Here is a 14,007-nt window from a genome sequence, read left to right on the forward strand (position 1 = left end):
GCAGCTCGTCGGAACATTCACCGTTAAAGTACTTGTAGAACAGGCAGAGGGATGCTACATTGCATCGATGGGACAGAGGCTGAAGCTTGGATGATAGTTCAGGACCTATTAGGTTAGCGACTCTTTTGTGAACTTTGTCTAGGACTGCTTCCTTGCAGATTATAACTATGTGGTCTTCAAATCCTATGTCAACAAATTCTTGTCATAAATCGTCACCATAAGCAATGAAACTTGTTTTTTTGTTTTTTTAGTTTTCGGTGGAGGGTACGGAAATCGCTCCAGACAACGTATAATGCTACTTGATGTAGAGAGCCAAAAATATTTTTAAAAAATAAAAAATATATTCAAGATCAAAAAGGATAAGAATTAGGTGCGTAGACTCCCAGCCAGAAAAAAGCAATTCTTCCCTTTTTGTCAGAAACATCGTTCATGAATGTGAGGCTTAATGAGGAAAGCGAGAATTACGACGCGACTGAAAATAAATCTAAGGTCCACTTTATGTCTCCTTTCTTTTGTACATAATAATATCCAACTACGTCTCTGAATTTTTAAATCCAGTGGCATGGATAAACTAGATCAGAAACACAGTTGGAACAAACAGAGATAAGCACTGAGGTGCTATTTCAAAGATTTCTAATTGCTCTACGAAAACTTAATAATCTGATATATCTATTTATATGGAAATAGCTCCAGGCAAAACATGAATCCATTTGTTGTAAGGAACTAAGAAAATATTACTTCAAGGTCAAAACAAGCCAATGATAAGTGTTAGATCCGATCCAGAAAACAGTAATTCTTTGTCCTTTGTCAGAAATATCGGCCATGAAATGCGAGGATTAAGGATTTCTAAGGGAAGCAAGTTACGAAGTTGTCGAGAATAAACCCAAGTTTTACTTACTATTCTCCTATAAAGATGTTGGGATGAATTTGTATTAAGATACGTCCATTCAATCTACGTGATCAGCGATGAAAATTCTTTTAAAACTAAAAGGTGACACGTCTGCAGATCAGCCGACCGACAAAATCTTTCTTCGCGATGCAAGGTTGCATCTTAGAAAGAACAGAATCACAGACATGTTGGCTTGAGGCAAGGGTTGTTACAATCTTTCTCGTCCCGATCCACAACCCAATTTGTTCGGAGGACAAATTACCATAATACTGCTTCCCTGCATATTACAATTGGTGTCGTTCAAATCCTATAAACTGACACCATAAAGTAATAATTTTTTTTTCATTCTACGGAAATTGCTCCAGATAAGGTATGGAGCCACTTAATGTAGAAAGCTAAAAAATACTTATTTAAGCTAAAAAATATATAAATATATATAAAAAACGGCCAAAAGTGCGAGATATATATATATATATATATATATATATATATATATATATATATATATATATATATATATATATATTAGTTAGATTCCGAGCCAAAAAAAAAACAGCAGTTCTTTCTCCTTTTTCAGAAACATCGCTCATGAAACGCGAGGACTAAGCAACAAAATAACAGAAATCAGAGTGAAAAGGCTCGCGAAAGTAAATCCAATGTCCATTTTCTACTTTCCTATAATGTTATAAGGATAGATTCCTACCTAGAAAACAGCAATACTTTCCCCTTTGTCAGATGCTGGTACAAATCTAATTTATAAAACGCACTATGCCTATCTCTCTCCATATTTTCAAACTCTATATCTCCCGAAATTGAAAGTCGCAAAGCGACGCTAGGAGCCTCAAATGATTGGATTTTTATGGACCGTATTTTTATGGATCTTTAGCCGGTTAAAATAGTTTTTAAGGAGTCAAAAAGGGATTAAAATTGCAAAAGATCGTTATATATTTTGTACATTTATCTTATTTTACTTTTTATCAGTTTACGTGCGTGTCACATTGGTACGGTGGTAACGTCACCAGCTTTGAATGCTACAGTTTTGCTTTCGGTTTCGATTTGAGCTGATAGCACCCAAATACTTTTTTTTTCTTTTGAAATCACGACTCTATAATAATATATACGGAATCTGGACAAATTAAACAGTCAAATTTAAGCGTATTTTACGCTCGGGCAAATTGGGGCGTAACATCCACCCCACCCCGTTAGTTTAAGCTAAGACACGTTCATTCAATCTACGCGATCAGTGATGAAAATTATATTTAGAACTAAAAGGTGACAGTCCTGCAGCTCAATCGATCGACAAAACCTCGCTTAGGGATGCAAGGTCGGACCTCAGAAATAACAGAATCACAGACATGTTAGCTTGAGGCGAAGGTTGTTGGAATCTGTCTCGTCCCAACCCCTATCCGGTGGGAATGGGGTTGAAGTGGAAATCAAGATCAAGTCAAAGACAAGAATTTTTCTTAACAAATGCCAAAAGATTTCTTTTAAATCTTTCCAATTTATTTTTTTTTTCTTCGCATGCAATTAAGAATTTCATGAAAGGAATTTTAACATCCGTCTATGTCTGGGTCAGGAGAAAAATCATTGCCAAGAATTGGAACAGACAGATAATGTCACTCGTTGTGCGGGCCCCAAGCCATTATGTCTTTCAAGATAATAATAATAATAATAATAATAATAATAATAATAATAATAATAATAATAATAATAATAATAATGAAAATTGCAGAAATATTAAGAAAACCCCTTGAGTGCGGAGACTAATACTATACATCAATTACAGGCACAAACTGGACACAGAAACGGCTACAGATGTCAAACACAAAGAAACATCACATGAAATCATGAAAACTGAAACATGTGTTTCGGCAACCCCTTTTTTTCATATGCATATGTTACCATAAACTAGCACCACACCAAATAAATGAGGAGGGTCAAGGAGGATGTAAAGGACGAGAAGAGAAAGCACTAACTGACCTCCGCTTAATGAATGCAAAGAAGACTGGCACTTTCGGGAGGCTTATTGCCACCAAAATTCCAGGTCGCTGCCAACCAGAAATCAATGGTAAGTGGCTGTAAATTCAGTATGATATTTCTATACATATTATGATAGTCAAATTAACAGCTACAGCAGGAATTGGAATACACTCTACTAAAGCTTGATGGTCATTGCTTGTGAATTTCCTAAATTCAATCTGGACGTGACACCACTCTAGCAGAACAATATTCAATAAAATTCTGCTTTGAACTTGGAATAAATACCACAGAAACGTATGGAATGCTTCAGACTGCTTTTGGACCATCTTGCATGATTCGAGCATCAGTTTTTTAGTGGCATACGAGATTCAAGGAAGGCAGGGGTCTATGAGGGATGATGAGAGGTGAGGAAGGAGAAAGGAAGTCAGAACGCCAGTACTGATTGGCCAAATAAATAATTTCATGGATAAGGACCGTCATGCGTCTATAGAAACAATAAGTGCACAGTTTGATGTCAGTGTGGGAACTGAACCACACGGGGAACTGAAGATGCGTAAGATTTGCGCAAAGTTTTTCCCAAGGTTGTTTAATCCGTGTCAAAATGGGCATCAAGACAGTTCCTCACCCTTCCTATAGTCCAGACGTTGCTCCCTCTGATTTTTGGTTATTACATAAGCTCACGGAAAACCTTACGGGCTGTCATGAAACAATTGAACAGATGAAAGAGATTGTGACGAGAGTCATTGACACACTCACTCAAAAGGACTTCCATGTGGCCTTCCAGAAGTTGTTGGAACAATACAACAAATTTATTGCAGTTGGATGAGATTAATTCGAAAGGGGACTAGAGTCCCATGTGTATACTATAAATAAAAGTGTCCATACGAAAAAAAATCTGGAAACTTATTGAACGCACCTTGTGCGTAATTTTATGCATCTATCTTTAGTATTTACTTTAATAGTGCTCAATGCGCGAGTAAGATAGCGAGTTGTGAAAATATATATAGCAATTAAGCTACACAGAATTTTACGTGTTTCGTTACCGTAAGAACTCGTCAAACTAAAATGCATGGAATTCATGTTAGCGTTTTTATATATATATATACATATATATATATATATATATATATATATATATACATATATATACATATATATATGTATGTATGTATATATATATATATGTATGTATATATATATATACATATATATACATATATATATGTATGTATGTATATATATATATATATGTATGTATATATATATGTATATATATATATATATGTATATATATATATATATATATATATATATATATATATATATATATATGTATATATATATATATATATATATATATGACGAGGGTAGATAAAAGAAAAGGGTAAATTCAATTCTATAAGAGGACACTTATCGGGATAATATAAAGCTCAACAAATTTCAATGAAGCTTATATAGGATACAATAGGAGTACAACATAAATTCACAAATACTATACACTGGAAAATATAGAATGAGTCATTTATTTCATAAGGATATACATGCACACATATACACGTATGTATATCCTTATTAAATAAATGACTCATTATATATATATATATATATATATATATATATATATATATATATATATATATATATATATACACGTAAAGCTAAGTTGGCTATCAGATATTTTGTTATTCCTGCCATTAAGAGTAGAAAGTGAAAGTCAACCAAACCTTTGTCTGATAAAAGCTTTAACATTGGCTAATGGAAACATGAGCGCAGGCGGAAATAACAATGAATTTGATTGGTTAGTTAGCTAAACTAAACATCAATTTAAGATTACCTGTTTTACATAGTTATATAGTTGAATCTCCCTTTTATAATCATAGATTTGCTAGCAGAAAACCGGCTCATATGTCGAATTTAGTTAGTATTGTTAGTGACTTAAACTGCAGTTTTAATTTTATTTTAGTATTTTTTTTTAAGAAAACCTTTAAAACTTCTTTAGAATGTGTGTGTGTGTGTGTGTGTGTGTGTGTGTGTGTGTGTGTGTGTGTGTGTGTGTGTGTGTGTGTGTGTGTGTGTGTTATTTTAAGAATCGTCATCATATTTTAAGCAATAGTTTGTTCAAGCGCGCCTTAACAATTCTTGGCCTGCAGAAGATTGGCACCTCAGTTCAAAATAGCTATTTCTAATGCAGTCTGTATAGAAGGCGAAAAAGAGTGTTAATCTCTACCATCTGTCCAAAGACGGGCATATCACCCTACTGCATCCTGCCAATACTAAAATCGACCACCCAAAAGTATCGTACCTCAGGCTGTAACTCTACCGGCTTATCTTTATCTATTCATTTTTGTAATATTTTCTTTATATATATATATATATATAATTATTTTTTTACTATAATAATTAAATACCTACAGACACTAGTGTTTCATCCTTTCGGGAATCTTCAGTGCAGGGTGTCACGATTAACATCAGTCGAACGATTCGAACCCCGAAACACGAGACATCTCTGGCTCGGTTAGCGAAGGCCGTATCAATTCAGCTACCATTAACCGCGTGAAATAACCTTGAATTTAAACATTTTAATTCTAGATATTCATTTACGTCCGTCAGACAGTGATCTAATCGTTATAGGATAATCTATGCATATATATATATATATATATATATGTGTGTGTGTGTGTGTGTGTGTGTGTGTGTGTGTGTGTGTGTGTGTGTGTGTACAGGCTGTCCAAATGAAAGGTATACGCTCTTTAAATGGCCATAAAACCAACATTTATTATAAGGAAGAAAAGGTTTCATACATCAAAATACTGTGAACAAATATAGAAACCAGTTAATTATCGAAAGTTTCCAAATTATTGGCCATTGTGGTTCATGAACCGCTGACAACTTTCACTGATTGAATAGAAAACGTTCCTAATCAGTACAATTGATATGTTGACACATCTTATTTCAATGGTTGCTTTCAACTCATTCATTGTAGCTAGTTTTGTGGTGTGAACCCTGCATTTAACATGCCCCCCCCACTCCCAAAAAAGGGAAAAATTCCTCGGGGGGGGGGTCAAATCCGGTGAGCGTGGACAGTACTAAATACTTCCTCTTCGTCCTAACTATTCGTTTCGCAGGTGACTATCAAGATATGCTCTTATGTCATGATGATAGTGGGGAAGTGCTCCATCCTGCTGGAAGTGCCATTTTTTTTATTCCTAAACATTTCTTGGGAACGTGGTATAGCGTATTCATGTAGTAAGTTAAGATAATTTAAAGAGTGTATACATTTTATTGGAACCCTATATATATATATATATATATATATATATATATATATATATATATATATATATATATATATAGTGAGCTGCTCGCCGGGCAAAACGACGAACAGCTCCTTTAAAATAATTTTTCATAAACATTAATAAAAAACAAATATTCAGAAAAATTAATGAAAATGAATAGTCAGACTTGGCTTGTTAAAAGAAGTGTAATTTTATTTACCCTTTTGTGTATCACACTCATGTGGTTTCTTTTGTGTCCGTAGAAAAGAAAGAAATCTTGACTGACTGGGTAAATGTTCTCTTTTTTGGCGTAAAGTCGAAAAGAAAAGATAAATTAAATATTTTTCTTTGGGATATCCGTTCGAGTGAAAAGTGGCGTGGAAAGGTAAGAAGAATGCTTTTTTTGGTTTCATTATGAGAACTGGCATAGCGCGTGTCGCGCACATGTGACAGACACAGCAGTAGCGCGTGTTAACTCCTCAAGGGTCAGCGAGCGAAAGAGGAAGAGAGGGCACTCGAATTTGGCGCCACGTTTTTTTTTTTTGTCCTCTTTTTTAGAGCTCTCCGAAAACGGTGACAATTCAAAAGTCTCTGTCAAATTTTAGTTCCGGGGTAGACGCTACATTACCCCCCCCCTACTAGACAGTATGTCGATAAGGAGAACAGAATGTCACTGAGTGTAAACAGCAAATTGGTGTGGGCGCTGAATGCGTCTACCCGACCTGGTAGAAATGGTCGTGCTCGATGAGTTGGGGTCGTCGAAACGGACCGTAGTCTTTGGTTTCTGCATGTGTGTGACATCATCGTCAAAAATCGCTTTCTTTAAGCGATCGACACTGACCGAGTCACGTTTGCCGTTAATCTCGATTATGAAGAATTTCGGGTATCTCTTGAGTACTTTGTAAGGGCCGGAATACGGCGACTGAAGGCAGATAGTCACGCCACTATTTCGGACGAACACGTGGGTCCATGAGTTCATGTCCTTCGCAACATGCGTGTGTACATCTTGTGCTCTTGGCGCGATGTTGAAAGGTATTGCCATATAATCCTTCGCCGGGTCTGGCATGCGTTCGGGGGTGGTAGGTGTGACCATCTGCCCAAGCAAGGTCAGTGAGGCTCCGTAGACCATTTCAGCTGGGGTTAGACCAATGTCCGTTTTGATGGTGGACCTAATACCTAGGAAAACGAAGGGAAGGTATTCCATCCATCTGTTAGGGTCAGAGTATGCTTTCAAGGACGCTTTCAATTGCCTGTGAAAGCGCTCAATCATGCCGTTTGCTGCCGGATGGTATGAAGTAGTGCGTATGTGTTTACATCCGAGTAGGTGAGACAGTTCCGAAAAGAGGTAAGAGTCGAATTGTCTACCTCTGTCGGTTGTAATGGTGTTAGGCACCCCGTAACGAGCTATCCAGTGTGTGATAAGGGCTTTGGCCGCAGTTTCGGCAGAAGTATCTTTAATGGGTATGGCTTCAGGCCATCTCGAAAACCTGTCAATGCAAGTCAGCAGATGTGTACAGTCTCTGGAGGGTGGGAGTGGGTCCACTAAGTCTATATGGACGTGCTGAAAGCAAGTTTCAGGGGTTGAGAATGTCGAAAGTGGGCTTTTAATGTACTTATGAATTTTAGACTTTTAGCAAAGTATGCAACTCCTGGTCCATTCGCGTATATCTCGGTTGATGGCTGTCCATATAAAACGAGACGTCACCAACTTCTGTGTAGAGCAGATGCCAGGATGCGATAGGCTGTGCAGCTGAGAGAAAACAGCTCGCCTATGTTTGGGAGGAACATAAGGGCGCTCATGTCCGGTGGAGATATCACACTAAATCATTTCGCTAGAAAAGGGTATGGGAACCTGTTTGAACGATAGGCTTTCAGAATGTAGCAAGTTATTCAACTCCTCATCATTTCTTTGGTCGACGGCGATCTGTTTAAGATCGATACCATCAGTAGGCTGAATGGCATCAATGTGCATGCGCGATAATGTGTCGGCGACAACGTTCTCAGTGCCTTTGATGTATTTGATGTCTGAAGTGAACTGAGAAATGTAGTCTAAATGACGAGCTTCTCTGGGTGAATGCTTGCTGGGTTTGGCGAGCAAGGCGTGCGATAGCGGTTTATGGTCCGTAAAGAGAGTGAAGTCGGATCCCTCTAGCATGTAGCGAAAATGCTTGACCACATAATAAGCGGCTAAAAGTTCTCTGCCAAAGGTACTATATTTGGTCTCAGCATTCTGAAGTCGCCTGAAGAAAAAAGATAGTGGTTGCCACGTGTTGTCTACAAACTGCTGTAATACCCCTCCAATGCCCACATCAGATGCATCTACTGACAGGGATAGGGGAGCGTGTGGGTGAGGAAAAACCAACATAGTGGCAGCCATTAACGCTTCTTTTACTTTGTTGAAGGAGTGTAATTCCGTTCCGTTCAAAGTGATTGTTTCATTTTTTTTCTTTTTGTTCCTGAGTACATCCGTTAAGGGCTGTGCGATTTCGGCACACTGAGGAACGAAACGCCTGTAAAAATTTATCAACCCGAGGAATTCCCGAAGTTTACGAAGGGAAGTGGGAGGCAGGTAATCAACAATGGATTGGACTTTTTCCGGGAGAGGGCGGATACCCTCCGAATCAATTAAATGTCCCAGGAAGGAAAGCGAAGAGACTCCAAACTCACACTTGCTGGGGTTGATGATAACACCGTATTCCGACAATCTGTGGAACAGTTGCTGTAGATGCTGCACGTGTTCGCTTTCGGATGAACTCGCTGCGAGTAGATCATCAATGTATGCGTAAACGAATGGTAATCCACGTAAGACTGCGTCTATAAATCACTGGAAGGACTGGCCAGCATTTCTCAGTACAAAGGGCATTCGTAGAAATTCGAAGAGTCCGAATGGGGTAGTTATAGCAGTTTTGGGGATATCTTCAGGGTACACAGGAATCTGATTGTACGCACGGACGAGATCGATTTTGGAGAATATCGATTTACCATGGAGAGAGTTTGAAAAATCCTGGAGGTGAGGAATGGGGTAATTATCTGGAGTCGTGCGACTGTTCAGTGCTCGATAATTCCCGCAAGGGCGCCAGTCGCCTGCTGACTTTTTGGGCACCATGTGGAGTGGCGATGACCAATTACTGTCGGAGGGTCGAATAATACCCAAATTCAACATATGCTGAAATTCTTGCTTGGTGACTTTCAGGCGGTCAGGTTTGAGTCTGCGTGGGCGCGCGCTCACAGGAGGTCCTCTGGTCTGGATGTGGTGGGTAACATCGTGTGTAACCCTGTCGTTGCTAAAAACAGGACGAGTTATATTAGGGAAACCTTTTAAGAGGTCTGTGTATGGGTCCGTAGCATCCTTCAATATGACCGGGCTTATCGTCATATTTCTATTAATCTTCCCTTGCATGGTAAGTCCAGTGCTATTGTCGATTAATTTGCCGCGTTTGACGTCCACAAGTATGCCAAAATGATGCAAGAAATTCGCTCCTAAAATTGGAATGGGCAGCTTCGCGATAGTAAAAATCCATTGGAAGGTGCGTCGGAATCCCAGGTCTAATGTTAACGACTTTTCTCCGAAAGTCGGAATAGATGAGTGATTCACAGCTTGTAGACAGAAAGTCGACGGGGTACGTTTCTCTTTCAACAGTTCCTTGGGGATTATGCTGACTTCTGCGCTGGTATCAACGAGGAGTCGTGTACCAGTGTTCTTGTCTGTGACGTAAAGGGTGCAACAAATGTGGTTTCTGCCAGAGGTATGGGTCGCCCCTACCACCTGGCCTGGCCGTTTCCCGCTTGCTTATCGTTCTTCATGAAAGAGCAAGGCCTGCGGCATCGGAAAGCCTTTTCTGCCGTAACGCGCATGGAATCGACACAGCCTGTCACCATTTCGACTGTTACTTCGTGGTCGAGAACGGTCCTGTCCGCTCGGACGCGGGTATCTGCTTGGTCTGAGCTCCATATCACGAATCTGGTCACTCAGGTTTTGGACTAGTTGGGCTTGTCTCTCCAGTTTTTCGCGGATATATGTGGAGGTGCCTGAGGTTTCGGGAAAGGAATCCTCTGGTTCCTGTGCGTGCACCGGGGCTACTGAAACCGTTACTTCCATGATTTTGTCTGCCAACTCCGCCATTTCCTCGACCAAGGTGGTGTCTTTGGAAGACGCTAGTGTCATCTGAATACTGGACGGCAGCCTACTAACGAATAATTGTTTGAGGATGTCCGGCTGTAGAACGCTTTCGCCCATTAATTGTTTCATCCGTCTCAGTAATTGGGATGGTTTTCGGTCGCCGAGTTCCTCCTCAATCAGCAGTTGCCGGAGACGCTTTTGTTGGGAGTCGGTTGTTCTTCTGATTAACTCCGACTTAAAAGTGTCATAAGAAATAGATCCTGGGGGTGCCATTATCAAGTCGCGGACTTCAGCCATCACTTCGTGCGTGAGTGCGGCCACCACGTGGTTCAGCTTAGTTAATTCGCTGTGAATTCGCTGAGTGAAAAACTGAGCTTCCACGTGGGCGAACAACAACGTCGGGTCGTGTGTCCAGAAAGGCGGAATTTTAAGAACGGCCTGTATTGCCGTTGTCGCCGATATAGTATCACTATCCATGGTTGGTTTGCTGCCCTGGCCTGGGTTGAGAAAAACTTAGTTTGAAAGTCTTTAAACTGCCGAATTGGGAATGTCCAGCTCCTCGCGTGTTCTACCAAAGTCTGACGAAAAGGGGTCACCAGTGAAGTGAGCTGCTCGCCAGGCAAAACGATGAACAGCTCCTAAAAAATAATTTTTCATAAACATTAATAAAAAACAAATATTCAGAAAAATTAATGAAAATAAATAGTCAGACTTGGCTTGTTAAAAGAAGTGTAATTTTATTTACCCTTTTGTGTATCACACTCATGTGGTTTCTTTTGTGGCTGTAGAAAAGAAAGAAATCTTGACTGACTGGGTAAATATTCTCTTTTTTGGCGTAAAGTCGAGAAGAAAAGATAAATTAAATATTTTTCTTTGGGATAGCCGTTCGAGTGAAAAGTGGCGTGAAAAGGTAAGAAGAATGTTTTTTTGGTTTCATTATGAGAACTGGCATAGCGCGTGTCGCACACACACACACACACACACACACACACACACACACACACACACACATATATATATATATGTGTGTGTGTGTGTGTGTGTGTGTATGTATGTATGTATACATATATACATATATATATATATATATATATATATATATATATATATATATATATATATATATATATATATATATATATATTGTCATGTGTGCCTCCCTCGTTTGGGGATACAGAGGACGCACGCGTGAAAAGGGTAAAAAAAATGGAAAGGGGATATGAAAACAAAATTTAAAAAAATGTAGGGAGGGTTCTTTTAAAAGGGCTTTTTCTTAAAAAAAATTCTTTTATGCAGACGAGTTTTCTGCGTAGAAGTATAACTCGTACAAGGTCCCATCGGGGTACATATTTCCTTTCTTTACAAAAAGGTCGAAACAAGGAACGAGGATTAATTCTTTTGAAGCAAACAGGAATACGGAATAAAAATGGTCGAACCCAATGAATGCGAGAAATAACGAAGTCAACACAATTCAAACAATTTAAAATAAATTTATTAACAGGTGAGGAAAGAAAAAAATTCAAAGAAAATGAAGCATTCAAAATACAGAGATATTTCTAACTATTACGAGCTGAGAAAAAATAGCGTAAATGGAAGTTATGCGACGAAATAAAAGAAGTAGTTTTTAATCTGAGAAGAGGGGGGGGCTGTTATAAAGAGACGGGAATAGGTCAATTGTTCTTCTTTCATACCTTGTTTCAGAATGTATCTGTCGTTCTGTGTATGTTATTAAAGAAATTGTTAGTCGTTTATACATGGTTATACGTTACAGCTATGATTTAGACCTTAAACCAGAGAGAGTTAACTTTATAGAAGTGTTGCAGGGCCGGTCGTCCGGGGACAATCGACCCAACAACTAACAAGGTAGACACGGGCAAAAAGTAAACAGAAAAAAGGCACAGAAGAATGACAGACACAGGTTGTTTGGGTTAAAAGGTTCGCTTTTTATTTGCAAAGGAAGCAAAAAAATCGTATGATCTGGATGCTGGTTGTCCAAAAGGTCGCACGTCACCGGAAGCTAAGGTCTGGAGGTCTGGAACAGGTACTCTAGACGTAGCGTGGTTTAGGGTTGATCGCTGTGTCTGGAACAATCGGCTGGACGTTAGGGCGATCTGAAACAGTCGGTGAACACTGAAAACGTAGGATCAGTGTTAAGGAACGGACGACACTGAGAACGTGTGGTCAGTGTTAAGGAACAGACGGTCGGTCGGTAGGGAGCCAGGTGCGGCGAGGTTGTATACTAAGGGAGCAAGATGCATGCGAGGTCGGAGAAGTGTGAGGTGCGGCGAGGTTGTAGGCCGGAGGAGCGAAGTGCAAGCGAGGTTGATGGAAAGCTGCAGGAGTGAGCTGGAAGGCTGCAGGAGTGAACAGGGAGTCGCTGGAGACTGGAAATAAAGTTCGCTGCTGGTAGGTCTCAAGAAGCAAGCAGTAGTGAATCGGATTAGTAGAAAGAAAAACTTATTAGCCCTGATAAGGGCTCTTTGAACTGCTGCTGAGACGGCTGCTACTGGGGATCCGTCGGCTGCTGGATTCGGTCGACGTGACTGGTAGCGTCAGTCTTCGCCATCTTGGGAGTCTCCTTACAGCGATGGCTGTATTTATTTGCTTCCCCACGAGAGCAAATTAGGCATGAGGCCGATTTTTAATGTGGAAAGGGGGGAGGAGAACCAGCTCCCGAAAGGTTGGAAATCGCTGAATCCAATACAACCAAAAGAATTCCACGTGTAAATTGATTGTGTTTATGTTCGATTCAGCTCGGAATCAAAGTCCCTGCTATATATTTTCATGGAGAAAAGGTTGAAATTAGATTTACTTCACCTCAGTTCGACTTCACAAAACGGTTATATGCCGCCAAGCGGTGTATATATAAGATTGTTCCCAAATGAAAAAATGGCCGGCAAAACATAAACTACGATGAGAAGCAGCAGCAACTAGCAAATTTTTTGTAGAAAAATATCGACTTTCGATTGGATAAAATCTCACTCAGCAGCAAAGAAAATATACACCTCCGCATTACAGTACTTATACTTACGTAATATAAAGAGAAAATACACTAACTTTAACTCACTTTTCCAGATTCTTCTAAAGCTGACGCACGGAAGCACGTCATTAACTCAGCCTCGATTCATTGCCGATGATGCACTCAACAAGGGCCAGTCTTGCAGTTAAGCCCGGCAAGGTCGAAAGTAAGTTCGACAACTCCAGAAGGGTCACATCAGTATTTACACCGTCAAATCATGTGTTATTTTGTTAAGAAAATTAAATCGAACAAATTGGAAGTCACCACTTGATTAAATAAAGTAAACGAAAAATATATACATTATTATAGAGTGTATTATTCTCTTAACAGAACAAAATATAATATAAAAAAACTGAAACATTGTCGTGTGTAAAGCTGTTACATAAAAAGGACTGCCCCCTTTCCATGTAAATAAGAAGATTACTAGATAAGTGAAAATGAGATTAGGAATAGCCTAGAATCGAACCCTGCAAGCAAGTGCTAAAGATAATAGAGAATGGAATGTTAAAAATTAAGTCTATTGTAAATTCTATTAGAAATAGTTAAATATTGTTTATATCTAAAAAAAGACTCAAATGTCCATTCTTTAGAAATATAGATATTAAATAATTCCAGTTAAAAGAATGGACAATGCAAATTAATATATCTTGTTTAAAAATAGGTTAGAATTAGAATTGCGGATTCTTTTGTTTGCCAAAAGTGTGTTTAGACAAACATATGTAAA

General features: G+C 39.1%; 2 protein-coding genes across 2 annotated transcripts; both read right to left on the reverse strand.

Moving 5' to 3' along the window:
• Positions 1–6,814: 6,814 nt before the first annotated feature.
• LOC145274382 (uncharacterized) lies at positions 6,815–7,414 on the reverse strand. The gene has a single exon (XM_080127449.1). The coding sequence runs from the start codon at positions 7,412–7,414 to the stop codon at positions 6,815–6,817; it is 600 nt and encodes a 199-aa protein (XP_079983575.1).
• A 2,520-nt stretch (positions 7,415–9,934) lies between these two features.
• Positions 9,935–10,741, reverse strand: LOC145274381 (uncharacterized). Its single transcript, XM_080127448.1, has one exon. It carries the CDS (start codon positions 10,739–10,741, stop codon positions 9,935–9,937), a length of 807 nt encoding a protein of 268 aa, XP_079983574.1.
• Positions 10,742–14,007: the final 3,266 nt, after the last annotated feature.

Source organism: Euprymna scolopes, unplaced genomic scaffold, assembly GCF_053919585.1.
Source record: "Euprymna scolopes isolate OS-2025 unplaced genomic scaffold, ASM5391958v1 sca372, whole genome shotgun sequence".
NCBI classification, from domain to species: domain Eukaryota; kingdom Metazoa; phylum Mollusca; class Cephalopoda; order Sepiida; family Sepiolidae; genus Euprymna; species Euprymna scolopes.

What these genes read in the sequence shown, in the direction of transcription:
- LOC145274382 (XM_080127449.1), bottom strand. Translation starts at nt 7,414, where the DNA reads ATGATTGAGCGCTTTCACAGGCAATTGAAAGCGTCCTTGAAAGCATAC.
- LOC145274381 (XM_080127448.1), bottom strand. Translation starts at nt 10,741, where the DNA reads ATGGATAGTGATACTATATCGGCGACAACGGCAATACAGGCCGTTCTT.